This window comes from Acanthochromis polyacanthus, chromosome 16, assembly GCF_021347895.1.
Source record: "Acanthochromis polyacanthus isolate Apoly-LR-REF ecotype Palm Island chromosome 16, KAUST_Apoly_ChrSc, whole genome shotgun sequence".
NCBI lineage: Eukaryota > Metazoa > Chordata > Actinopteri > Pomacentridae > Acanthochromis > Acanthochromis polyacanthus.
Genome location: NC_067128.1, coordinates 16,980,319 through 17,007,798, shown reverse-complemented (window position 1 = coordinate 17,007,798; position 27,480 = coordinate 16,980,319). Strand labels below are relative to the sequence as shown.

The window sequence follows — 27,480 nt, the reverse complement described above, 5'->3', positions numbered from 1 at the left end:
CAGTGGTTCTCAGTGTGGGGGGCAAGAACTACCTGTAGAATAAATGTAACGGACTGTGTAATGCCTAAAAATACACAAAATTTCTGCAAAAACATTGTTATCTGTGTTTCCAAAATCGTGAGTGGAATCCAAGACAAAAAGACTGGGAACCAGGGACCTAGAGTGCATTTTTATGAGGACTGAGGTCCATGAAAATAAAACACAGGCAGGATAAGAGGTTTAAATGCATGATACATAGTCTAGGTTTGTATTGTACAAGTCTGTAGTTTAGAGCCAGAAATGCAAACTGCTGCTTTGACAGTGAGATAAATAAGTAATCGTCTGTTGTTTTAACACCTCTGCTTATTTTTGGACAAGTCATTTCTTTATTTTAACTCTACTTTCCTTTCTACCTGCTCTCCATCTCACAGCAGCAGTCCATGCCTGTGTCACCATCAAAGCACACCTTTAACATCGACTTTTTGAATTACAAACAATAGCTGCGATGTGATTTGAAATGGCTGGACACCACTTGTCCACAAGCTGTCACCTGTACTGCAGAATCCCCACTTTCTGTCCGTGTCATAGTTGCCCGTTGTAGCACACCACTTTTTGCCGTCTGTCCTTGCATCTGTGGTGCACTGTGTGTACGACTTCTTCATGAGAATGAATGGGAACACACACACCTCACCCTCAGCGGTCACTAGAACACACAAATGCATCAACGACTTCTTTAATTGCCTTACAAAAAAATGTGATCAATAATTAGACTGAATCGCGACATTCATCCTAATAGGTCATGATCAGAAGGATTCATTCGCCCGTTAATAAGCCAAACATCCTCAGATTTGGTCTTAAAAAAACATTTTCTCTGCTAACAGCTCAAAGCAATGTTCATAGAAGGTTTTAAAAGCTGAACGTAACCTTAGTTAGTCAAGAACAAAATCCACTTTGTTCCAAAGCCAAAGAATTTCTACTTTGCCATCAAACTGTTCTTGTACTTTCTGTAATTTGTGAAGATGGCATGTTAGCCTTGGGATTTTGTCCTTTAGTATTATGTTGCATGTCTTCTGTGTTGTCTTTTACCAATTTAGAAACATTTTGTACAAAAGTTTTCCAGCTTATTACTACAATAACCTGATGTCTCTTGAATGTTTTCGACATGCAATCTATGGATAGGTCCACACATTCAGGGCAGTACAGCAAACTTACCAGGTGGGCAGGGATCTCCTCCACCATACTGCATGAGCACAGCCTGCTCTTCATGTTTGAAGACCATGGTCATGGCCTTGCTGTTCCCAAATGATGAAGCTAACTTGTCTGAACCAGAACCAGACACTTGGCAAACTGCACTCTGCTTACAGGCCGGTTCTGCTACTGAGTTACAGACGTTGATGTGATACATGCTGGAGCTCCCGTTTACCTAGCAAACAGAAAAAACACAAACATAAGAAAAAACATCTGAATAACTACACTTTGACAAACAAAATATTACAGCTGTGGTCAAATGTAACAGAAATAACAGAAAACACATTTCCTCTGGTTGAAAGCTGTTCAAAATCACTGGGATGGTACCCTAGTAGACTGAACTCAAAGCCCATGAAACTCACCTGGACTTCACCAGCCAGTGATGTCAGGTTAAAGGTGAACTGAAGCTGAGAGTCGGTGAGCTGGCAACCGCTGGTGTGAGAAGCATCTGAACAGACTACAGGGGTCGCCCACTCAAACAAATAGAGACATTTCTGCAGCCTCAGCATTTGTGGAGAACCCTGGATGTAGATATAAGGATTGGTTCAAAAATGAAACGAGGAGATCTCAGTCGTCACACAAGCAACAATGCATGTCAAAGTATCATAAAGAGCTGACTGACCAGCTCCAGGCCTCTCTGGCAGGTGAAGATGATGGTTGAAGTGTAGTTCTGTGAAGGGTCTGCTTCACACTTGGTGGAGCTGTGGTAGGTGATGGACACTTCACCTGTTGCACTGTTGAGCTCCGGACCTCTGGTGGTCCGCCCGATATCCTTTAGAGACAACAGAGATTTAAATGGATAAATGAGGAAATGCTGCAAAACAGGAACAATAAAATATTATTATCCCCAATCTGAAATAGCAACACAGTCACTTGTTGTTTGCTGAAAAATATACACTCTCATTCACAGCTGTTTTCACTGCGTTCAATAAATTAAACTTAAACCATAATGTTCAATTTGAGAATTTTAAATGACAAAAAGAAATTCAGAAAAGCCTGAGGTCACCTACATTTCATATTTAAATTCCCGTGTTAGAATCACCAAAGCTGACTTTCAGCAATAAAGAAACTTTGATGCTCAAACCACAGTCTAAATACCAGGAATATATATTCAGGTTGGCCTTAACCTAGAAAATCTTTTTGCGTGTTGTATCTGCCATATTTTTTGGTTGTTTTAAGTTTTTTGTATAAAAATTTGAACCTGCAATAAGTCTTTGTGCACCATCTGTAACCATCAACAATGAATCTCTTATACTGCATCAAAACGGCGAACTAAAAAAGCGTCAAATGTTTTCACTCAGAACACTACGGTTTTGAACTGACAGTCCACTGGTTGGGAACAAAGTCACAGTGCACAACCAGTGTGAACGTTGAAGAAAAAACAAACAAACAACAAAACCACATGCTCCTGAACTGATGCTGCATGTCTAAGCTTGGACACTGTGTGTTCTTCCACTGTGAAAACTGTTGTTTCTTCTCCTGATGGTAGCCGCAGATCCACCTCGACGTGACGGTTGGATCATCCCGGCTGCCGACTGACACAGAATGTGATGTTTGTTCTCTGCAAACTGCAAACGTGCACCTACCGGTGGTCACGAAAACATATACAACACAAGTCCTGCTGGCAAGAGCATGGTGTCACATGGTGTCCTGGCCGGTGACAGCATATGTTGTACGAGTGTGGCCGTGACACGCTACATACACGTGCAACAAACAGGTTTTTGATTATCCCTCATATTTATTTTGTTATAGTTTTGTTCGTTTTTGAACATAGTATTTGAGCCACTAAAAACAAAAATCCTGTCTCCAAATACCTTTGGGTATTACATAAATATCACTTTTTCTCCTCAAACAACACAAAGATGTGGACCAAAAACCAGTTTAGAGCTGACCTTTTTGTATTTAGTTTAACGTCCCTGGTAAGGCAGGCCCAAGTCAGTAGCTTATCTACCTTTTGTGGCAATAGTTTACAGGAGACTATTTGTCAGCATGTCTCACCACTGGTGGTCCATTATCAGGATCCCTACAGACGGCTGCTCCAGGTGGGCAGGTGACCCCAGGGATGGGGTTTAATGGCTGACAGATGTTGATATAAAAGTCAGGAGAGTCATCACTTTGGTCCACTTCTTCATCTGAAAGGACAAAAATGGAGGAATGGTGGGATCCCATGAATTTTGGAGATGACCATAAATCCACTGACATGATGCATATTGTTCTCCATTTGGTCTCCAGTTATTCCCGCATAATAACACGTTAAGACATGAAGCCTTGGCTCACTGACCTGTTGCTGTGTAGTATCCACTGACATGAATCAGGGGAGTCAGGTCTATCAAAGCAGAGCCATTCTGGACTGAACATGTTACCTGAAAAGTTAAATGAAAAGGAATGCCAGTGGTAAAACTTTGTAGACCGTAGCCATGACAAACTGAATAGTAGCTGTTATGACGCTTCAGGAATTTGTCCATTTTTTATATTAGAATGGTATCATTCCTTCATTTTATACAAAGTGGCTGTGGAAAGCTTCCCTCTTTTGTTCTACTAAATTCAGCTGAACTTCAAAAATGATTTTTGAGCAAGTGATTTGGAGACAAATCCACGCCTCAACTGCACCAAAAAAATCTAACCCTACATTCCTCTCTTCTTTGATGATCCTTGAAAAATCTGATTGCAGTTCACCTACTTGCTTCTCTCAATCAAAATTCCATTTTCTCTGTGAAATAGCCAATTTAGAGCTAATCTGTGAAGGAATGTAAGATGTTTTCCACTTGAATCTGCGGAAATAACTTCTTAATATTAAAAATGCACTTCTTTGCAGTATCCTAAAATGATTTAGTGCTGCAAAAAGCCAATGCTACCACAGCAAAGACACTGATAACATCTGTGGAACCATGTTGCACTGCATCTTTTCTGTCTACACAGTTTTCTTCATTAGTTGTGATGCATCTACCTAGCTATGGTAAACTGTGAGTTGGGCAGCTAGTTATTTCACAACACACACCTACAAACATGTTAGGAGCAGTGACCCTTGACAAAAATGTCCTATAATGTAAAACAAAAACAACAGCAACATACTTACAGGCTGTTCGCAGACCAGGGGTGTGTGGAAAGAGAAGAAATGTGTGCAGGTTTCAGTGTTTGAGTCGATGAGGACTGGCTCTGGGTCGGCTGAGCCCATATTAGGTGGCCTGCACAAACACAAATAGAACACTCAGAACACAGCTTAAATACTCCATTTGAGTTTTAACAAGATAGACATGATGCTTTGCAAGAATACCATCACACTGTACATTTAAAGCAGTTGAAAACTAAAACAATTGCTGAAACATGCTTTTTTTCTTTGAGAAAAAAAACAAATAAATAAAATTCATTTTGTGACTTTAACAAGTGAGAAGCACAAATTGCAGTCCCTGTTGCCTTATTATGACAGAAATGCATGTGCTTCAATAAATCAAAAACATTGATAATGAAAATGCGTTCAATTCAAACTGGAGGTTTCAACAGCTGACAAAAAATGACAGATGAATAAAGAAAATTAAGACCAGTATTACTCAGCATCTTTAAAGATCCGCTCATTTCTTGTGTTGACACATTTAAAGTTATTGTGCTTTAAATAGTAAACTGAATCTCACAATAGTTCCAGTCACACCTAGCCACCTCTAGACACTGGACTGCTTATCTAAAGATAAAAGCTGCTTCTTTTAAAATGGGAAGAGTGTAAACCAGGCTGCTTTGCATGTGACTCATGGTTATAGGAATGATTGGACTAATTTAATACTAAATGATAAGAAGAATTGTGATCAAGCTCTTAATTTCACATTTTGTATTAGATTTGATGTGAGTGAACCTTCCTGTCTCAGTAGATGAATGTAAAATCATCTGTCTAGGGTCAAAGTCTGCACATCCTGGCCTTGCAATTATTACAAGAGCCCCTTCAACAAAAATCAAGATTTTTTGTTGACCTTGTTCATATGTCCATACGGGCTTTGATATGACTGTTTTCATGGAAAGATTTCTACATTTGTGATGTGATGTAACTTTGATGAACAGAAGAGTTTTTGGTTGTTAAATCAGCGCGACTAGAAGGACTTCAAAATACAAGCAAAACATATTTAGAATGGAGGGTGACCTTTAAGTTTTGAGTTGTATTCACCTCAACAAGACTGGTGTGGTTCAACCTTTTTTGAAAAGAAAACTGGAGTCCTAAGAATCTATGTACTATAGTCTACTTCCATTTCCATTGGGCACCTGTGGCTCAGTTGTTTAAACGACTTTAAAAACAAGAATGAAAACTGTAAATAAATTAAGGAGAAAATCAGAACATAGGTGGTACCTGCAGATGAAATGGATGATTGTGTTGTGTTTGAGGTCGGGGTTTGGTGGGCAGGGACTTCCTCCTTCATACGAAAGCTCCAGAACATGATCCTTATACGAGAGTTTCCTGTTCACTTGACCGCCACTGACTGCAGAACTGGTATCCTTAATACACACAGCTACAACACAAACGCACAAAGACATTTTAGAATGCTTCAATTTAAACTCATGGAGTTTTGCAAATAAATTATTTTAAGGCGGCTAAATGTCCAGAGACCACGCTCTTTGAGATCCAGTATCACTAATTAATGTGCAAAAGCACACTAATTTTAGTGATATTTGGCTGAAGTTAGAATCATCAATCAATGAGGAAGTGATCGGATTTGGCTTCAGCTAAAAAACAGGTAAGGCTGTAGTTTTGGACTAAATCCATGATGTTAAGATGCTCATTGAAATGGTTCAATATTAGAAGTTGAACACCTTGAGATAAACAGTTAATACTATTAAACTGGAGGAGAAAGGGGGGGGGGCATAAATGGTGGAAAAAGGTTTGTGGAAGTAGTAGTTGAAATGCGTAATTTCTTGTTAGTTTCATCCAGCTGTTTTTGTACAGCTAAACTGAAATCCTTTTAATGATTATGGTAAATGATTGCAGCTTCGATATCTGCATTCAGTCAACGATGTAATAATTATGCAGTCCTTTTTATAAAAGCTGTAATACACTGCTGCATGCACTGGGAGATTCAGTTTCTTACCTGTAAAATTGTCTAAACATGAACATGATGTTTTCTGTGTGACAGCAGTTAACTCAGAGAAAGAATGTTAGAGAAAAAATGGGACTGTTCCAGTAATAAATAATACCTGCAGTTTGTTCAGTTATGGTTTCTACTAATATTTGTTCTCTTTGTTGACTTCAACTTCATTTCCAAATAAAGATTTTTGTACTTAAAAAACAAAACAAAACAGGCTTTCTTGGATCCACTGCAAATAAGTTCAGGGATTCATTCTTTCAGCTCTCTTCTGGTTACTTCTGGTTTAAACTTGCAGAGATTTGTGGATGGTTTATATAACATGAGGATATGCGTCATGGCTGTCTGTCACCTGCAGCGCCAAAAGACATGTAATGAGAGACCTGAAATTCTAGTAGTTCTCAAATCATTGACTGCTCTTTCACCACAGTGTACAAGGCTGCACAGGCAGTCTCAATTTGTAGTTAAAATCATGGGAATGTTTAGAAATATTTAATCAGTAACGAATACACACCAATAGAAAGCTATCAAATGCATTTTGTAGGTATTTTTGAGTAAGGTAAGGACTGTAGTTCATGATATGATGTTAAACATTTATGTACTCTGCAATGCTGAAAATCACTAATCATTGAAATATAAATCTTTGTTTTAAGCCAAATAAAAGCCATTTCTTGGCTGTGCAGCAAAAGCACCGATACTCGTAATCTAAAACTAACAGAAGCATGAAACGAACAGGAAAAGACAAATTTTTACCTGTAAGACAATTAATGATCAACTAGAATTTTATGATCACGGCAGCCTTGCTTGTTATGAGGTCGGTGTACACAACAGAGCCACATTTGTGCACATTTTCTGTGACAGACTGAGTGTGAATCAAATATAACAAAACAAATACAGGCTGACTTCATCATACTTCACAATGTATGCCATCAAACTGATGCAACAACATAATTTAGGTGATGTAAGACAGTAACGTGGTGTAGATTTTTCCATGTCAGTCGCTAATTAGTAACACACAGGTTGGATGGAAATACATACCCGTTCCAGGGCTGCATCCTGCGTTGGTCACATTTCCACAGATGTTCATACGGAACATCTTCCTGTGGTCCTGATGATCGTACACAGTGTAACCCCCTTCCTTCATCAAGGAGTTCAGGTCAAACAGATGACCTGGGGGAGAAAAAAAAATCAACATGTCACACCTTTGAACATCCAGTTTTATACAATTATGACTGTTCCTGCATTTACGTGTATTTTTACATACTCTGTTAACACAGTTACTGAGAAAAGGGGTTCATCAGAAAGTAAGAAGGCCTGTTTACCCATTTATAGAGCTAAATACATTTCAACCACTGCATTTTCAACTTGTTGTGTCCCCAAGCTGTTCTATTATTACTATTTTTTTGTAGTTGTAATTTTTTAAAACAATAACAGTGCACACAGTATGTACAGTAGATTTACAAGGTGTACCAAGTTTCTGTTCATCTGCACTACAGAGATCAGTGGGCACAGAGCAGACTGTCTGACCTGTAGCAGGGTTGGTGACTCTGCAGTCGTCATGCTGGGTGCTGTTTAGAGGGCAGGCAGCAGCTGTTGACCACAGGAAAGTGTACACACAGTCCTCAATCTCAGAGATCAGAGTAGGCCGGGAATCCTGGGTGAGGGATAGGAGTACACATCTTTTAATCAAATACATATTTGTTAATACACGTCTAGTGGTCTTCTAAGCGATGATATGTATACCTCAGGTTCATCGTTAGCACTGAGACTGGCCAGACATTTTGGCTAATGTACAGCACTTAGTTTGTTTTGACAAATTCAGTTTCAGGAACTATGGAACCAGACGAACTAGACAAGGAATGTGTGAAGGAAGAGTCTCTTTATTGGTTTAAGGTTCTATATACACTGCACTGAAAAAGCACTGAAAAAATAGGATTAATCAGTGTATAGACAATGGATGGATGAATATATTTTCAATGAAAATTGCTGAACATGTTTCAGCAATTGTTTTAGTTTTCAGATACTTTAATTATACAATATGATGTCTTCTTGCAAAGTATTATGATTGCATTAAGAAACACAAACAAAGATATTGACTAAATAAGGCACAATTGTTTTGCTGGTTCCCTTGGTTAAAATACTGGTTTAGTTACTTGACAGGCTCTTGGTAAAGTTTTAGCTATGGAAACTATTTATGTGTCCAATTCATTTTTATGTTATTTTTCTCCTATATGCAGCAATGGGACTAAACACCAATCCAAAAAGATTTCAATATGGATTTTGTTGGCAATGAAGAAAATTATGTACCTTAATTTAAAATTCAAAGACAATAACTAAGACTAAATGCTACTAATATGATTACTGTTAGTTGCAGCAGACTGACATCTCTGTCCAGTGAACAAGGATCTCTTCAGATGTATCAGATCTGTAGTTAGTAGAATGTATCTCACCACTTTGTCTTTGTCACACTTGAAGCGGATGATGGTGCTCTTGTGGCGGCTTCCATCTGGACAAAGCTGACCACTGGTGTACTGCAGCTTCAGGACATTTCTGTCCCATGTAGGACTGGACTGCACTTCCCCCAGACTCACATACTTATCCCCATCCTTCATACATGACGCTGCACTGGATGGACACTTCCATGAACCTATTGCAAGATGAGCAGAGGGTCAGCTTTGGATTTTACTGGATCCATTTTAGAGAATATACAATAAAGACAGAATTCAATTTCAATGTGCTAAACAAACCCAAGCGAAATATAAAACTGCGTGCTTTACTAAAACACAAGCACACAAACTGACCTCCTTGCTGCACCAACGACCTGCAGACATTGATATAAAACCGTTTGTTCGTGTCCTCAGTAGATAGTTCCCAATTCTTCGAGTCCATAGCCAGAGGGGAGAGGTCATAGGAGTGGCCCTGACCATCGCTGAAAACAGAAAAGGAAAAAAAAAGAAGGATGGAAATTGTGCATATGTGTCTTTTTAAGGAACTATCTGGATATAAGGTGAGAAAAAGAGAGGAAAGAACGAGGACAGGCATGAGGAGGGTGACACATGAGGTGGTAGAATATACTTACTTGTATGAGCAGCTGGTGATTTTGACTGGGACACAGGCCAGCGCGGTGGGCCAGCTGAACAGGTAGGTGCAGTCTGGAGTCTCCTTAATGAACTCTGGTCTTCCCTGAACAAGTGACATAACATAGAGAGAAAGTCATAGTTACTCAATTAGATCCATCAATATAAGATGGATACAGACACAGGCAATGCTAGCCTGGCTCACTCAAAAGTTTGGAAAAGTCCCTCGAAGCTGTTTACACGCTTCTACCAATTTAGTGATCAAGCCAGTCACCGACAATCATCACCAACCATTCCAGTGTGCAAATTCAACTAGAAACGCACTTTTTCACAAAAATTTGGACCTCATATTATGTGCATATTTTTAAATACGTCACCGCAAACAAAGCAACCACCTGAGCAGCTTTGACATGCGTGTTTAAAGGTGAAGTCTTCAAATCTGGAGAAAGATTGTCGACATTTAGGTAGCATATTTCAACATATGTGTATGTCTGTGTATGAAAAATTTATGATTTTTTTTCAGCACACTCACAGAACGAACAGTTAGTGCGCCAAGAGGAAACATTCGCTTAATTTGACAAACGTGTACTGGTTTACAATCACATACTCCACCTTTAAGTGAAAACAAACTACAAAACAACTTGCTAGCAAGCTGCCTCATGCAAATTTCACTCCAGGTCCAAGTCACAAAGAACCTCACCAGAATTTTACAGCATGGTAGTCACAATCATTATTAAATTCAGTAATTTCTGACTTTGCATGCATATGTAAAACTCACGGGATTCTCGTCAGGGTGGCAGGAGAAGTAGATCTCAGTGGATCTTTGGTAAATTTTATGACAGGTCTCTCCATTGGTGTAGTTCAGGATGATCTGGTCTCCTACATAGCTGAGAACCTGGCTTACCATTCCTGCATACACATGAATACCGGAAAACACACATTAAAGAGAAAGTGCAAGGATAATTACATGATTCTACGCTAATGTTTTGCAACGGCATACCTGCAATCTTGTGGTTTTCTCCATCCACCTGACAGGAGGACACAGATTCAATGCCTGTGTCTGTGTGGGTGCAAACGTCTTTCTGGAGCGCACTGCAGACTGACAGATGGTAGGTGTATTTCCCATTCGTGATGGGGTAATCTTTGCCCTTCAGAGAGTTCAGGTCAAACTCGTAGCCACTCCTCGGGTCACGAACCCAACAGTCGACACCTGGGACGAAGAGTTTAGACTAATTACATGAATCTACTAAAACTTTACGATGGCCTCTGATGCAGTTTAATTGCTTACACATTTCCATGGAAGCTGTAGTGTGAACAAATCCCAAATTTCAATATGTTTTTATCCTTTGTCATAATTACCTGACAGCAGCAGTCTTAACCTTAAAATATTTCTCTACACCGTCACATGAACACGTGTTTACCTTGGGACTTCCTGATAGGGCAGGCCTCGGACGTCCTCCAGATGAAGACATATTCACACCCATCTTTACGATCAAACATGGGAGAGCCCTAGAGGTAAAGAAGCACAAACACACAAAATTGATGTTAACAGTGATGAAATCAGTGGGCTCCATGTTGAGGCGAAACCATCTCTGCGCTGTTGCTGGGAACTTAATTTGCATTTACGCTTCCTCCCAAATGAACCAGAACAGAACAACTAAAGACAGACTTCATTATGAAACTGCTCCATGCGGTGCGCATTTACAATGAATAAATAAGAGCGTGGCTAAAATGAGACTCGCTTTGCAAGTATACCCTTGTCAAATATGGGACAATGCATCATAATGGGGATAGTGGCCCGTTTTGTGGTAAAAAAGAAAATGTAAAATGTGGCTTTAAATGAGTAAGCCTTAGAAGTTCGACTGAGAAATAGCCCTGGAATGTAGAGCTTTATAGAAGACTAACATTTCCACTTCTTTTTCTATTTGGGACTGTCAGAAACTGAAAAACAGATTGCTCTTTTATTTTTGTGCCATTAAGCAACCAAGTTTTACCAAATTCCAGAAAATGCAAAGTTGTATTTAACCTGGTATTTAAAGAGCCACAATGCGAAATAATTAAAAGCCAGAGATCATCAGTTCTGATATTGGTACTGGAGATATTAGGGAAATGTCTCTCTTATTTATTGTTGCTACACAAAAACTACCTTGCACATTTTATCTCACCAACTGTATTTCTTCTATTGTGCAATTTCTGACAAAGGCCTCTGTCAGAGTCTGTTAGTGAGGTCCAGCTCTCTCTCTCTCTCTCTCTCTCTCTCATGAGTCTAAGTCCATCACACACATGTGGGGAAATGCAGTTTCCTACTGCTTAGCTCCTAATTAAACTCTTGTTAACCCACGCGTGTTACATATGCTAGCAGCCTAGAGGCCAGACACAAAGATAATGAAATTATCTGAACACGTTAATGAATAAAAGCAACCATTAGCTTGCTGATTGTGTATTTATGACTGTGTTCGTGAATTCAATCTGAAAATGAGCAGGGCGTCATCCAAATTGCTGCGTATTAGCCCTCAGAGCAGGGAGAAATTTTAAATTTGAGCGCTGCAGACAAACTCTCTTTCTGGATTTCCACCCTCTTTCTCACTAAATGACGGTGCTGACAGCGGTGAAAGTATTCTGTTTTCTTGAGCAAAACAAACAAGGCTGCACAGTAAAGTAAGTAATGAAAGAGAGGCAACTTAAAATAACAGATGATTCAGGTCTTTAAAATGACCAAAAAAGACTGTCAAGAGTACCGCTTAAGTACTAGATCATTAAGAAGCATCAGTAAGAGTGACGGTACTGTTAAAAGCTTTCCCCCATATCCACCCCTAGTCATGACTTGGTTAATTTTTTTTCCTTGTTCAGTTTACTTTTATTTTAGATAGTATGGACATGCATAAATGGTTAATTTAAGAGTGGGTGGCTGTAATGATACTCACTGGGTTGTCGTCACACTGGAAGAGGATGCGTGTTGAGAAGTGGGATGAGGAATCACACTGATCTCCGTTCTGGTACACAATGCTGATGGAACCGTCGTCTGCCACCTGCGGGCTGGACTGGACGTATCCCAAGTTGTAACTTTTCCCATCGATCACACCACAAGCACCCAAAGGACCCACTGCAGAGGGGACAAAAGAGTATAATTCTGAGTATTTCACTACATTTTTCCTGGATTTTCCAAATTTACGGACCTTGTTAGATAAAACAGACACCATTATAAATTCCAACCCTCATTATGACATTTTGCTACATATCACTTTAGGGTAAATGAATACGAAGCCTGATTTAAAAAAATATATTAAATTGACGATCGATTAGTAAGAAGTGGTTTTACTGTTATGCTTTACATCGATTTCCAATATATGGGGAAAAGGCTGCAAATATTGATGAAACTGTTTACTATGGATCAGCATTTTCACAGTAAGTATGAATACACAAACAAAAAACAAGATTCCTTGATGACAAAAATCCTTGCTGATCACTTCTCTTTTGTTGAACTGATTAACTCAATCTGCTGATTTCTGTTAGTTTTGTTATTAGTGCCTCGATTCAGTAACCTAAACAACAACATTTTGTTTGACAAGGTAAAATATATATATATATATGATAAATATAGTATCAGGTGTTCTATTGCTATTAAGCAAAAAAGCTAAGTCCAAAACATTCCCCTTTGAGTTTAATGTGACAGGCTAAACCTCTCATTTCCTGACCTGGACAGTTCTCCAGAGTTGGAAGGGGTTTGCAGACGTTGATGTAGAAGTTGCGTGATGTGGCCCCGTCGGTGTTTATAGGAATCCAGGGGCTGTCGTCTCCATTTCGGATCAGGTGACTCAGGTCATACTCATTACCATGGGAATCTAAAGGTAAAATGAAGTATATTTACAAACACACATGCAAGGGGAGGCGTGTCTATGCCAAGCCATTTTAACATTTAAGAACCAAGTTTGATTATAAGGAAATAAAATGATAAATATCAATGCCATTGTAAATAGTACACTGACTAGTTTGTATATTTATTCCAGGGATCTATGATCTCATTCTGACCAGTCAAAACAACAGTTAGAAATACCTGTGATTAAGTTTTGACTAGTCAGAATACCAGTTGCAGATATCTTAAATGTCATGATGATTATTCTGAATTCTTATATTCCCCATCGGATAGTAGTCCAGCAAAGTCTTTGAACAATGTTAGCGGCAGCAGTGATGGCTACTGTGGTGGATAGGACTGTTAGAAAATGCTGTGAAATAGGAAGAGCTTATTGGCAAAGAGTTTGTAGAGGAGGAGAGATTTGTTTGAGACTGGCAGTTAAAATTTTCTAGATCTTTGACCTCAGGTTGCTCTGATGTGGCGGTGTAACAGGTTGTCTTATGTGGTTATGGTTGTAGTGTCATAGTATGTTTGAAAAGTAAGAAGCACTCGTCTCTGCCTGGCCGTAGCCTCCAACCACTAGAGTCTAACATAACTAACAAATGTTTGAATTTCATTACACCCAGTCAAATTTCTTATTGTAATTATGCTACGATTAGTCTTAATTACAGTTTAAGATGTGTACATCATTCTGACTAGGTAAAACAAAAATCACAATGTAGAGGGGAATTAAAGATATATTCAACTGGACTAGCCAGAACTAACCTATAGGTATCTGAAACTGGAGTAACATTAGTCATATTTCAGCTGCAGACATCTACAATGTGAAAGTTCAAACATATGAATGGAAAAAGTGATGTAAATTGTCTGCTAAGAAAGACAATGTGGACATCTTTAATGTTTTTTTAAACTAGAAAGAACTAAATTATGGACATTAGCCATGTATATCCAGATGCTAAAACAGCTTGTCATGAGTGCATGTGGTCTGAGCTAAGGCTTTATTCTGCAAACAACGTGCCTCTTTTCAAAGTTCCAGTATTTACTGGTATGTGGGGATCAAAATCAACAATCAGGTAACAGGAACTAAAACCTAAATAAATAACTGACTAAATAATTGCAAGAAAACTTCAAGAGATTACAAATGTATTCAACTATTATATACAGTCAGAAAGTCATTCTACTGTGTATTGTGCATGTACCCATACCAGTGATGCTGCAGTCAACCGGAGCAGGCATGCAGACCAGTGCAGTGGAGAACTCAAAGAGGACGTCATGGACCACATGGTCAGGTGGCGTACCCATGTCTTCTTTTATCATTGTTAATGAGCCTTGTTGGGAGTTTGGGTCACACACAAAGATAATGGTGAAGGTGTCCCGAGTTGCTGATGAAAAATGAAAATATGAACATAAAGATGGAATACAGTGCAGATCCAAGAAAATCTTCAGTGCTCTAGAGTCAGTCTTAAATGTAAAATTGATGTGTCAGTAACCGTTTTTGGCACTAATAGTTAGATAGACTTTATTTGCCTTTTCGAAGGGTTTTAGTTGTAACTGTGGACACAGGAATTTGTAAAACTACAGTGAAGACGTGTGATGAAAGAATTTATTAAGTTAAGGTGCCCGGACAAATGAAGGAGGTCATTACATTTAGTACTCTTCTAAATATTAAACTGTGCTTGAAGAACAGAGATATTCATTATTAATTTTGAAGGGACAGACTATTTTTCATAGTTTTCATCATATAACTCCAAAACTTGGCTAAGTGCATCAACAATGACAAGTACCAAATTCATCACTCAAAAATGCTACTGCCCTACAACTATTCACTGCAACTTAACATTGAATTTCCGTGAGTTTAAAACAATGTCTGTGTTTTTGGTACCAGTAGAATCGTCTAGGGGTCCCTTGTATGTTAGCTGGAGGTTTCCGTCAGTGGAGTACTGGAGGGTCTTCTCCACCCCGACTTTGCTTAATGCATTTCCATCCTCCAGCTCGCAGCCAGCCATGCCCGGTCCACATTCTGGTGCATCTGCGCAGATATTCACCTGTAGGGAGAAGGGATTATACTTGTGTGTAGGAAGTGTGTGCAGTGCTTCCCTTTAATGTTAAAGCAAAGAGTAGCCATCAAACATTATCCGTAATCATTGTGCCAGTGAACATGTTGTGTATCAAATGCATACTCAATCTAGTCAAGTGCTCCATATCTAATTATCTGGCACAAAACTGTCTTTGAACAGTTGTAACACACACGCATGCACACACACTCACACAAACTCTCACAGTTTAACCCTTTAAGCTTCAGTCAATTCCAGCCGTTTTCAGTACAAAAAAAATCGCTAATATTTTAAAATTTCAGACCAATTTAAATACTTGGGAGTTACCATTACCAGGTCTTTCAAAGACCTTTATAGTCAAAATTTTGCAAAACTAGTTGAACAAATAACTGTCGACTTTCAAAGATGGGCCCATCTCCCTTTGTCATTAGCAGGTCGCATTAACATAATTAAAATGTCGATCTTGCCCAAACTTTTGTTTCTGTTCCAGTGCATTCCTTTTTATTTGAACAAGTCGCTTTTTAAAAAATTAGATAAGTTAATATTGGGGTTCATCTGGAACCGAAAACCTGCTCGGATTAGAAAAGAGTTCTTACAGAGACCAAAATCGTTAGGTGGAATGGGTCTGCCACACTTTCAATTATATTATTGGGCTTGTAATTTGAAGAATATGTCATACTGGGTACAAAAGCAATATCCTTACTGGATAATGATGGAACAAGACTGCTGTCATCCATCCTCTCTTCGAGCTTTAGTTTTTTCAAATATATCTTCTATATCTCCTAAAATGACAGATAATGATGTTGTTTCTCACTCCCTAAGAATATGGAAGCAATTGGTAAACCACTTGGGTCTTCATTCAAGCCCATTGCAAGGACCCATTTTAAAGAATCATATGTTTGCACCATCACTTGGAAATAACACATTTGTTGATTGGCATCGAAAGGGTCTCGACAGTTTTTTGGACATTTTTATTGATGATATGTTCCCTTCATTTGAGCAGCTTAGAGGAAAATTTGATTTACCTTACTCACATTTTTTAATGTATTTGCAAGTTCGTAATTTTGTAAAACAAAATAATGTAAATTACCCAAGGGCACCAGCACAATCACCTATTGACTCTATATTTCTAAATAATCCTGCAGTTAAAGGGGGCATATCAGTTCTATATAATAGACTGTCTCAGCTTAACGACTCTACTACATTATGTCACTTGAGGCAAGCATGGGAGACGGAGCTTGGTATGAGTATCTCAGAGGAACAATGGACGCAAGCTCTTACCTGTACACATTCAGCCTCCATTTGTGCAAGACCTTGTCTAATACAGTTTAAAATCCTACACCGACTACATTGGTCCAAACTAAAATTAAGTAAAGTATTTCCAGATGTAGATCCTTTCTGTTTACGTTGTAAAGATTCGGTAGCTTCTCTTTCACACATGTTTTGGGGTTGTTCTGTACTGTCAATGTTCTGGACCAGAATTTTCTCAACACTGTCAAAAGCCTTTCACAAGCCCATTGCTTTAAATCCATTCTTAGCAGTACTTGGCATTGTAGATCAAAATGTCATAAAAAAACAATCGGAACGCAAAGCAGTTTTATTCAGCTGTCTGTTGGCACGAAGATTAATTTTATTGAACTGGAAGCAGGCAGAGCCCCCCCACTCATGTTAACTGGCTCAGAGATGTAATGATGCATATGGAACTGGAGAAGATTAGATACTCTCTGCAAGGAAGAGAGGAGAAGTTTTGGAAAGTGTGGTCACCTTTTTACAATCTGTACCGAGAAGGCAGCAATTAAATATAATTATACATTTGTCATGCCAACTTAATTTGTAATTATCATCTCATCCACCCTTTTGTTCTGCTCTTGTTTTTTGTTTTGTTCTTTGTTTTGTTTTATTTTGGTTTAATATAGAAAGAGGTACTTCTTTACTTTTCAATTTCAAGGTCCAGATGTTATTCTTAATATTTGTATTTTGGGCTGGACTGTATATAATAATGCAAAAAAAAAACAATAAAGAGTGTTTAAAAAAAATAAAAAATCGCTAATATTCTATTTTTAAATAAAAAAAATTACGAAAAATACGGGGAATATTGGACGCGCATCGCGAGGTGCATTTCCTTGAAAACGACCGATTCGTGGATTTTATACCGACTTCAGGACATGTTTTGGACAAAATAGTTTACTGGCTTGTGTCATCTGGATGTAAAAGGTTGGATTATGGCCGTTGTTTGTGGAATCTTTTTTTCTGTGTGTAATAATGAACCCGGAAATGTGAGTCACGCTGTGTGCGTTGAAGCCGTGTATAGAGAACGGATGGATGAATATTCGTTTTTGTCGGACAAATGTGTTTTTCTCACCCGCTGTGGTAATCGCATCTGAAAGTGGTTTATACCGGCGGATTCATGAGAATCTAAGCTTTCCATCGGCGTATAGTGTTTGTATAATCGCGTTTGCACCCGTCGGACATTCTTGAAATTCCTATGCAAATTAGTAAGTGTACCGCCGGCAGTACACTGAAGCTTAAGGGGTTAAGCAAAGTGGAATTACCTGCAGGATTATACTGCCACGCTGAGGTGTTAAGTGTTAGTTGTTCAAAGCTAAAATGATAATTGAAGAGCTTAACATCTGTCTGTGGTCAGAAAGTTAAATAATTATTTTAATAACCTATTAATTGTTTTTGTTTCTATGAAAAATGGCAAACTTTTGAAGATGCCAGCTTCTCAAATGTAACCTTCTGCTGCTTTTCTTTGTCTTGCATTATAGTAAACTATCCCTATTTGACTGTGCAATCAGCTAAGCGCTAATTACAAGGGGCATCCTTCACCGTTTTCTGCAGCTTAATTGGAACTATTTTTTTCTTTAACCTCTGACACCCAAGAAGTCTGTGGACATTTTCTGCTCTGTCAGATTTTCACTCACTATAAGCAAATTTTTCACAGCAATATAAAGTCCTCTACGGAAACCATTTAACAACGGCTAGAGGTGGAGAGAACTCAAAAATGTTTTCTCTGTAGTATAACTCAACTATAATGTCATACATAACACAACAGAATTTGGTGTTTGCTGTTTTTTATGGTTACCATATGTACTGTTGACTGGTTGTCTTACCAGGAAGTCCTTGTTATTCCCTTTTGTCTTGTATCCAGTCTTAGAAGCCAAAAGCTGAAGGTTGAACTCAAAGCCAGTGTTGGGGTCCACCACAGAACAGTTCTGAGACATCAAGAAGACGTACATTTTAAAACCATTTTGACATATTATATTATCTTGACCATACTAATTTCCAGCCTAAACTTAGTATGTATAAATTATTTATAAAAAGGTAAGATTCATATAGGTGAAGTCACATTGTTCTTGGTGGTTTTGATGGCACAGGCAGCCCTGGTCTCCCACATGAAGTTGGCAGTGCAGTTCTGTTCCATCAGGAATCGTGGTACCGTAGACTGAATAGTGTAGAACATAAACACACATCTCACACATCTGCAACACGGTTGGTGTTAACAAGCAGCACAGTCTTTTTGTCAAAACTGTTTTCACTTACTGTAGTTCCTCTGGAGCAGACTAGGTGGATGCGTGTTGTGTATGAGAGTTTCTGGCCGTCTGACATGCAGGCAGAGCCGTCTGTGAACTCCAGCAGCAGCCGGTCCCGTCCCTCGATGATCGGTCCTCGCTTGGAAACACCCATGTTACTGACTGACACAACCTCCTTCGGAGAGCCCTTGAAGACAGAGAGGGAAATGCATCCTAAATCTCTTATCAGAAACCACTTACTCTCTGCATTTAGAGGACAAAAGTTATTATTTAGAGATGTTTACACTGATTATAAAAGGGTCTGCGCAAAGTAAGTACCATGTTTTGTACAGTTCCACACATTACATTATAGGTGTAACCTCTAATTGAATCAGTTTGTAAATGACAAACTGATACATAGATCAGCTACTGGTGGCAATCTGAGATTGGTGTATTGTAGATGCCATCTTACAAGGTGCAGAAAGCAACAATATTATATAAAAATGGACTTGATAACTTCATTTTGTTGTTTTATTCACTGAGTGCAAAAGGGCTGCCCCTTAATAGATCAAAACCAGAGAACTAGACTATAAACTTTTTTGCGGCTGATACGTAGCTGCAACTGCAAATTTATTTTAAAGCTTCATGTCAGTTTTGCTCTGTTTTTTGTGAGTATCTATGGCAATGTCTAGTGGACCCTGCTTGCTTCCAAAATGTGCATGATTACCTGAGTGTCTCTTGTTAAGATACAGAGAGGTTGGTGCTCCTGCTGCTCTGAAACATGTTCTGATAACATATACATTCTGTGTAGACACAGTAAGGTTGAATAGTGTACTGGGATCTCACTGATGGATGACCAGGAGGACATGGCACGTGTGACTACTTCAGTTAACTCTGTGCTTCTTTCCAGGTGCTTCGCTGTTACAGACCTGCTCGGTTATGTACTTCATCTGGCAGACAGATGCTTCATGGTCACAGCCCGGTATAGGGTTGATAGGCCGACATATGTTGATGTAGTACTTCTTTAGGTTCCCGGTGTCAGACAGATCCATTATCTGCCAGTTTCTGCTAGAGGTGGAGCGTGACAGGCTGGAGGCAGAAAAAGAAAACATGTAGGAGAGGAAGGAGGAAAACCGCTGACAACTGCATCTCATGCTTAACGGAATCTGTTTCGTTCATTTTGTCGTTTTTTTTCCCCCCCTTGATTTTATGAATATTTGGACAGAGTGTGTTAAAAACCATCTCTTGTATTTAATGGCTTAACACAATTTGGCATCTGTTACTATGCATTACCTGGATAAATCATACTGTTCCAGAGTGTTAGGATCTGTCACCAAACACTCATGAGGCCTTTCTGGACATGCGTAAGATGTGTACCAGTGGAAGTTATATGTGTACTTGTCTTCAACCTGGAGTCAAAGGGATCATAAAAAGTATATCAATAACATTCTGAGACACAGTTTAAACAACACATGGAATAAGGAAGGGAGGAGCCTACCTGGAATTCAGGTTTGCCAGGTCCAGCTGTTGGGTCACAGAGGAAAGAGATGAGAGTGGATCTGAGGGTGTGCTGTTGATTGTTGTACTCAGAGCCATTACTGTAGGTCAGCTGGATCAGGCCGTCGTAGTAGGACAGACGGGAGTTTGCTTCCCCAAGACTCCAAGAACTAAAGCGGAAAGGCAGAGGGGAAAATATAATAAGATCTAAGTTGCCATGTCATTGCTGAGAAGAAAATAATACAATTTCATGTGCTACCAACATAATGGGAGATAATTTAGCTTCTATCAGATATACGTTTAGAATTTCACCAGATTGGGTTATTATTAAAGCACAAAAGATCATTTTCAAAGCCCTATTAAAAATATAAAAGCACAAATATCAACACAGCAAAGCCATGACAAGCAGGCAAGGTTTATCCCAGCCAATATTTCTATATTTTATAGGACAATATACAAGACAGTATATAACTGTGCTCAGTTGCAGGAATGTGTGGTTGTTGATCTTCTTGCATGTTCATGGCTCCGTCTTACCTCTTTTCTACCTGGCAGGCTCCGGCCTTCTCAGGACACGTGGCAGCTTTGACTTGACCACAGACATTGATGTAGTAATCATAATTTCCACTGGTCAGGTTGTAGAAGCCACCGCCAGGTTTGGAGAGAGGTGACAGGTCAAAAGAGAACCCTGTGGAGCAGAAAAGGTTCGTGAAATGAGGGCAGAAGTAGGTTTAAAGAAGCAAGTCAAATTGAACTGATCAGGTTTTTATGGTCTGATCTTACTAAGTGTAATCTCTTCAATAATTCACATGTAAACTTTCTACACCGTCCACAAGGTGGTAGAGTTGAGGATGAGTAAAGCAACTTCCCTTACAGCAAATTCAGTTGATTTCATGTCAAAAGTTATAATAAACATGCTATAAGTTTACGCCCTTGTTGTCCTCCAAATGTTAACTACATTTGAGAGCAGATCGTAATCAACTGTATCTGACCCTGCATGTCAAAAGAATGTGGAAAAGTGAAAATGATATGAGGTTGGGGGACAAATATAGACGTGTCCTGCTGAAGCAAAAAAAAAAGTGAATTACAGTAGAGCTAAAATGATTAGTTGATTATTCTTTTAAGACTAAATTAATTCCCAGCTTATTTTGTTCACTTCAAACTAACCTCCAGTGAAAGAGGTAATGCAGCTAAAACGTTTTCACATCATCCTCTCATGATCAGTCATCACCGACGGACCCTTTTGCCTTTTATAAACTACAAAAACTCAGTAGGTTTGTCGGGCTGCTTTGAAGTGAAAACAAAAGGAAAATACAGGGTGACTATACAATCTATGTGCTAAGCTAAATCGGCCGACTTATTTGGACATTCCTAAACGTGTGGTCTTAACTGTGTGAATTAGTGATTCTGGTTTTCTCCACAGGATAAATATATTCAGATTATCCTTCAAAGCTGATGCTTTGAAGGATACTATTCATCAGTTGAACATCCCTGATTCAACTCAAGATTCTTAATTGACTTGTTTATCCCTCTTAGGACATATGCTGTACTTATGGTTAACTGACGAGAGAAGCTGACACCTAATACTCTTGCTGCTGTTTACCTTTAAAGGAACACAGCCTTGCGGATCACCTGTGTGTGACAGAAACCAGCCATGAAGACTAGATAGGCCTAACTTTGAATGTGACTTCTAATTTGGAGTCATCTCTATCCATCATTTTTCACTATTATTCTAATGATTAGAATAATAACTATTATTGATGATGGTAATAGTCAGACCTGTTTCACTGTTTTCTCGCATTTCATAAATGTATTGTTAATAAATGATGAAAAAAATTGCTAGGTGTGTTTAAGATCTTAGAGAGTGAAAATTAGCTAAAGAAAACTCTGGCAGCAGAATTCTAAATCCAGGCTTAACACTCAAAACATGATGACTAACTCTTAATTTATAGAAAGTAGAGATAGAATTTATACCTAAGAAATACCTATTCAACTCGTAGACATTCTCCATGAACCCTGTTACTTCCTTTTTATCTTTTCTCTGTGCTGATCAATATTGTACTTGAGAACGAAAAATACAGAATCAAAGTACACTGATTTAATTTGTGAATTTGTGTGTGGCGTACCAGCCTGAGGGTCCTCCACCTTGCAGTCGTCTCCTTGCCTCTTGGAGAGGACGCAGGCAGCAGCAGTGTACCACTCCAACTCATAAACACATTGATCAGCCGAAATGCCACGAAGGACAGGAGCGCTCTCAAGATCCCCTGAAAGAAAACAGAAAAAGTGGAGAGTAGGAGGAGGTAAGAGTGATTCAAACATCTGAAAAAAGTTCAGAATCAGACCCAACCGGAGAAAAAAAAATACACAGAGAAAAACAGAGTAATAAAGTATTGTAGCAGATACATTTAATGAACATTTATGTCTCAGTTCAACCAACCTGGTTTGCATTTGAGAGTCAAGATAGTTTGGATCCTTGTCTTTTTACCAACGCAAAAATTTCCATCAGTGTACACCAGCCTGATGTCATTTCCTATTTTAGTCTTCTGAGGAGATGAGAGGAAGCTGCCCAGGCTGATGGCACCATGATTCTTATCTGGGTGAGAGAGACACAATCAATATACAACACTATTCATGTTTACTTCAAGAAAAAGGATACGTCTTCTTAATGTGTGTGGTTTTTCAATTTGTTTTCAGCTACAAATATGTTTATCTTCCCAAAAACACTCAAACTTCTCCGCATTTTTATACTACCATCATTGAATTACTTTAAAAAAAATCTGAACTAATCCCATCCAATTAGTTTCCATAATACATCATCCAGTGGATGCTCTTACCCACGGCACAGATGGAGGCATTCACAGGGCACCCAGCAGCACCTCCTGACTGAATGACTTTGTGGCAGACATTCAGGAAGTAACGTGAGTCAGACTTTGCAGATTTAGCATCCACTGCCTCCCAGTTGTCACTGTCACCTGACCCTGAAGCAATATACAGTGAAAGGTGATTTTCAAGAAACAAACTTTAGTACCAACAACAGAATACAATCCTAATAAAGTGGATTTAGCTGTTTAACTCACCGGGGAATCTTGAAAGAGGTGAAAGGTCATAGTGTTTGTTGCCATCTCTGACCCGACACAGCAGATCCTCCTTCTCCTTGACGCAGGCAAAAGATGTCTCCCAGTTGAAGTAATATGTGCAGTCCGTCTCGCCTGCAAACACTGGATTCCCTCGACCACCATTGGCTTCAGAAAATATGGCAAAACAATAGGAAGGAGATGAAGTGAGTTGAAGATACGGCATGATTGAACCTGACCAGCAATTCGAAATAAAGAAAAGTCTGGAAAATATATGAGGTGACAGTTGCTAACAGTGATTCAAAAGCCAGGTTGCATTTCTTCTTTCTTCTTACTGACTGACCTTCTGACCCGTGATGTACGTCTTTATTTAAATTTACAGCAAAATTCACTACCTGATAAAGGTCAAAACGTTTACATTTTAATGCCTCTTGTATAGTAAGAGTCGTTACAGTTTGACCTCTTCTGAATGTCTCTTGTTTAGTCTCTTTTTCACACACTTTCTAAACAGATTCTTTATCCCTACTCTGATTCTTTATCCTACCACCAGATGATGCCAAAGTAAAGAAAGAATAAGTGCAGAATGAAGTGGACAACAATTCCTGCAATAAAATCTTTTAAAAACTTCTTACATGCAGTCTCGTTGCACTCAAAATTGATGATGGTCATTCTCTGGAAGCCTGATGAGCATTTGCTGCCACCTGGATAGATCAGGGTCAGATCTCCATCTGAATAACTGCAGAGCAAACACAGGGATGGACATGAGTTGGAAGCTAAGAGGCTATACAGCGTCATTGGACTCGCAAACATTTAATCAGTGTCCCAGTGTTGGAGACACTCTCCATATATGATTGCTGGGACAATAAATTTAGACTTTTGTGACAACAGGGGGAAAAAAAAATACATATCAGACTCAACTTTATGCAACACAAAAGTCTACAGAATCATCATTCTAAATAAAATAACAGGACATCTGAAAAATGCAAAGTATATTTTTTTTCCAGCAGCCTTACTGGTACGCCATTCCAACACGGACACAAAAAAGCTCACCACATAAATGTAGACGCTGCACCACACTGCACTGTGTGGCAGGTAACACTGCAACTTTACCAAGATCACAGATAACATCCTCACAAAATAATGACCAAACAGACATTTTAGATGCCTCACAAATAAAGGAGTAGTCTAAATGGTGGCAAATGAAGATCCTAGGAGATTAAACTATCATGCTGATTCAGGAGGTAAATGCCAGCAAGACAAGAAAAAATGTTTTACAACTGCTTTATGAAATCTCAACCAAAGTGTTGAATCATGAAAGATAATAACCTTTTCCAAGCATAGAACAGTTTCAAATTACTAATATCTTGCATCATTACAATTTTGTAACACAAATATTCATTATTGACTTTAAATATAAAAAAACAAAATCATCTTGACTTCAGGTCCATTTACCAGCTTGCTGCAGATCCTTTCATCGCATCTTCTTCAGAGGTTGTTTATGAGTCAACTGAGCTCCATGACAGCACAAAGTTGAACTCAGTTTCTTAATTTCAGATTTTTCTATTCAACTATGAACATTTAGTTTAAAGAGGGCAAAAAAGGGCAGACAAGCACACGCATACACAGACACACATATATATATATTACCGTAGTGTTTGGTTATGATATCTTCCAGCCACCTTGCTCGCTTCTGAGGACTTCTTCACCTGGCAGGACGATACCAATAGGTCGCTGTCACACACATCAGTGGGGATCTTTCCACACACATTCAGGTAGTAGATGTAACTTTCAGGTCCGTCACTGTTCCCAGAGTGTGCATTGTATGGAATGTCTCCAGCTACACACACAAACAAAAGATGGCATTGAAGGGTTTCGGCATATTCAGTCATATGGATTACCATTATCTTAATCTTGTCTTTGTTTTTTGCACTTGTGCTTAGAGATGGTGTTCAGAAGGTGGAGGAGGTTCCTTGGCACCTAATGTTAACATTTCAAAGTGCACTTAGCAAAGACACTGAACCATAAAATGCCCCTGCATAGTCCATAAAGGTAGAAAAGCACCGTATGAGGAAAAAATAGGCAAGGTTCCCAAAAGGCAGAACTATCCCTTAAAACATAAAGACTACGAGCAAAATTCATTACATTCATGAGGTTCAATTTGAAATAAGCATTTTCTGACTTTTATTTCATACATACACCCTCTTATAATGGCATCAGGAGAGTACTACTGCTTCTCAGTGACTTTGTATGGGCTGTGACACTACATGGAAAAGGATTTTTCAGACAATAAGTTGACAGAAACCAGAAAGGTCATGACAGTTTACTCACAAAGTAACTTCCTCTAAATGGGACAAAAACAGAAGGCTCATGAGCCAACAACTCTTGGAGGCTATAAATGTCACTGTGAATAATACAATAATTGTGCAAATGCAGATAACCAAGGAATGCATGAGTTATATATTAATCTAAAGATCAAATTTTAACAGTCACCTTAATAGTTCTATACACTAGTATTTGGCTACCCTTCGCGATTTAGAAAAACTTCTGTTTGTAAGAAACAGTTAGAGAATTGAGCCTGTCCCAGCTGACTTAGAGTGAAGGCAGGGGACACCCTGGACAGGTCTATCACAGGGCTACACATAGAGACAAACAATCACGCTCACCTTCACACCTATGAACAATTTACAATCGCCAATTAATCTCAGCATGTTTTTTGAACTGTGGGAGGAAGCTGGCGTACTCGGAGAAAACCCACACATTCACAGGGAGAACGTGCAAACTTCATGCAGAAAGATCCCAGGCTGGGACGCGAACCAAGGATCTTCTAGCTGTGAGGTGACAGTGCTTACCACTGAGCTGCTCATAGCATGCAGCTGTGCTTAGCCAAAAAAAGTCTATAACCTGAATCTACATACCTACTCTGTGTTAAACAGTTGACAGACACAGGCAACATTCAGACAAATATGTTTTTATTCTGAAACACATAACTTCTATTATGCACACACCTAGTATTCACACTACTACAACAGCATTAGGACCCATAAAACACACCGTTTTCTGATTTCTCATGGTCCTATAATGTGACCATTTTCCGGAAGGAAGCAGAGACATCAGCCTTGACTGGCACTGATTATTCAAGAGTAAATGAATGACACGACAGGCGGCGCTCACCATGCTATGTTATGCTAACAGCTCTTGTGCAGTTAAGGAAATCCCTGGCCTTATTTTTCGCTCTTGTCATTCTTCCTCTGTAGTATTTTTAACACAACTAAGCAGTCAACCTCTTGCTTCGTGTTGACACGGTAACTCAGTTTATGCTAACTGTCATGTCATAGATGTTTTTCGGGCGTCTTTGAATGCCACAGAGATTACTCCTGGAACAGAGCTAGAAAGTCTGTCTAGATGAGGATCATTTATATTTTAAAACAGTTTTAAACCAGTGGGCCAGATGAAACAATAAGTTCTTGACAGGTAAGGAGGAGATCTTGTGAAATTGTATTAAGGATTGGACCAAGTCCCTGGGTGCAGGTTAATGATCAGTGGTTTATGGGTAGAACTACTTACAGCTTAAAGTGAGAGGCGTCAGGTCGATGGAGATGTCATGCTGTTCACTGGTCAGTTTGCAGGTATGGCTCTCAAGATAGTCCCTGTGACAAGCATATTCAGTCACCCACTCCACTTCATAACGACAGTTCGACTCCGCGATCATCTTGGGAGTGCTGCCCTGTGAAACCAAAAAAAAGTAAGGAGAGACTGAGCTACATTTTAGAAGTAAAGCAGAAAACTGTGAACATGTACTTAAAGTGAAACATGCAGCTACATCAAAATATCTTCAAGAGACGAAATATATCAAGTCAGGACTAAGTTTGCTGTGTAACCTACCGAATGTCTGCTTGACGGACAGGTGAAGGTGATGGTAACGGCAGGTGTGTGTTCTTTACAGATTTCTGGACGAGGCGAGTCGGCACTTACTTCATACTGTAACCTGAGGCTATGGAATACAGGAGACAAGAAACAAGTTAAAGCTCATTACATTTGTGACTTAGAAGATTCTTAAATATTTATCTTCATTAAAACTTCGTATTTCTCTACAATAAATCAACACATACTTAACAAAAATAGAATCATG

The 27,480-nt window shown here is 39.0% G+C and overlaps 1 protein-coding gene across 2 annotated transcripts in view; it reads right to left on the bottom strand.

Moving 5' to 3' along the window:
- Window positions 1–27,480, bottom strand: part of igf2r (insulin-like growth factor 2 receptor) — a 54,459-nt gene that overhangs the window by 9,818 nt on the left and 17,161 nt on the right. For both annotated transcript variants that reach the window (XM_051960653.1, XM_022192725.2), the window contains exons 7-41: window positions 27,234–27,342; window positions 26,916–27,075; window positions 24,999–25,188; window positions 23,984–24,087; window positions 23,355–23,519; window positions 23,112–23,255; window positions 22,715–22,870; window positions 22,404–22,541; window positions 20,815–20,965; window positions 20,282–20,450; window positions 20,077–20,192; window positions 19,713–19,872; window positions 18,815–18,991; window positions 18,621–18,716; window positions 18,385–18,486; window positions 15,100–15,262; window positions 14,423–14,599; window positions 13,060–13,206; window positions 12,289–12,467; window positions 10,786–10,873; window positions 10,365–10,574; window positions 10,143–10,273; window positions 9,367–9,470; window positions 9,089–9,216; window positions 8,738–8,934; window positions 7,815–7,941; window positions 7,326–7,457; window positions 5,558–5,717; window positions 4,304–4,412; window positions 3,509–3,590; window positions 3,226–3,359; window positions 1,850–1,999; window positions 1,590–1,748; window positions 1,192–1,402; window positions 530–682 (exon numbers count right to left, since the gene is read on the bottom strand). In XM_051960653.1, coding sequence (XP_051816613.1) covers window positions 530–682; window positions 1,192–1,402; window positions 1,590–1,748; window positions 1,850–1,999; window positions 3,226–3,359; window positions 3,509–3,590; window positions 4,304–4,412; window positions 5,558–5,717; window positions 7,326–7,457; window positions 7,815–7,941; window positions 8,738–8,934; window positions 9,089–9,216; window positions 9,367–9,470; window positions 10,143–10,273; window positions 10,365–10,574; window positions 10,786–10,873; window positions 12,289–12,467; window positions 13,060–13,206; window positions 14,423–14,599; window positions 15,100–15,262; window positions 18,385–18,486; window positions 18,621–18,716; window positions 18,815–18,991; window positions 19,713–19,872; window positions 20,077–20,192; window positions 20,282–20,450; window positions 20,815–20,965; window positions 22,404–22,541; window positions 22,715–22,870; window positions 23,112–23,255; window positions 23,355–23,519; window positions 23,984–24,087; window positions 24,999–25,188; window positions 26,916–27,075; window positions 27,234–27,342 — 5,078 coding nt within the window. The remainder of the gene's footprint in view (window positions 1–529; window positions 683–1,191; window positions 1,403–1,589; window positions 1,749–1,849; window positions 2,000–3,225; window positions 3,360–3,508; window positions 3,591–4,303; window positions 4,413–5,557; window positions 5,718–7,325; window positions 7,458–7,814; window positions 7,942–8,737; window positions 8,935–9,088; window positions 9,217–9,366; window positions 9,471–10,142; window positions 10,274–10,364; window positions 10,575–10,785; window positions 10,874–12,288; window positions 12,468–13,059; window positions 13,207–14,422; window positions 14,600–15,099; window positions 15,263–18,384; window positions 18,487–18,620; window positions 18,717–18,814; window positions 18,992–19,712; window positions 19,873–20,076; window positions 20,193–20,281; window positions 20,451–20,814; window positions 20,966–22,403; window positions 22,542–22,714; window positions 22,871–23,111; window positions 23,256–23,354; window positions 23,520–23,983; window positions 24,088–24,998; window positions 25,189–26,915; window positions 27,076–27,233; window positions 27,343–27,480) is intronic.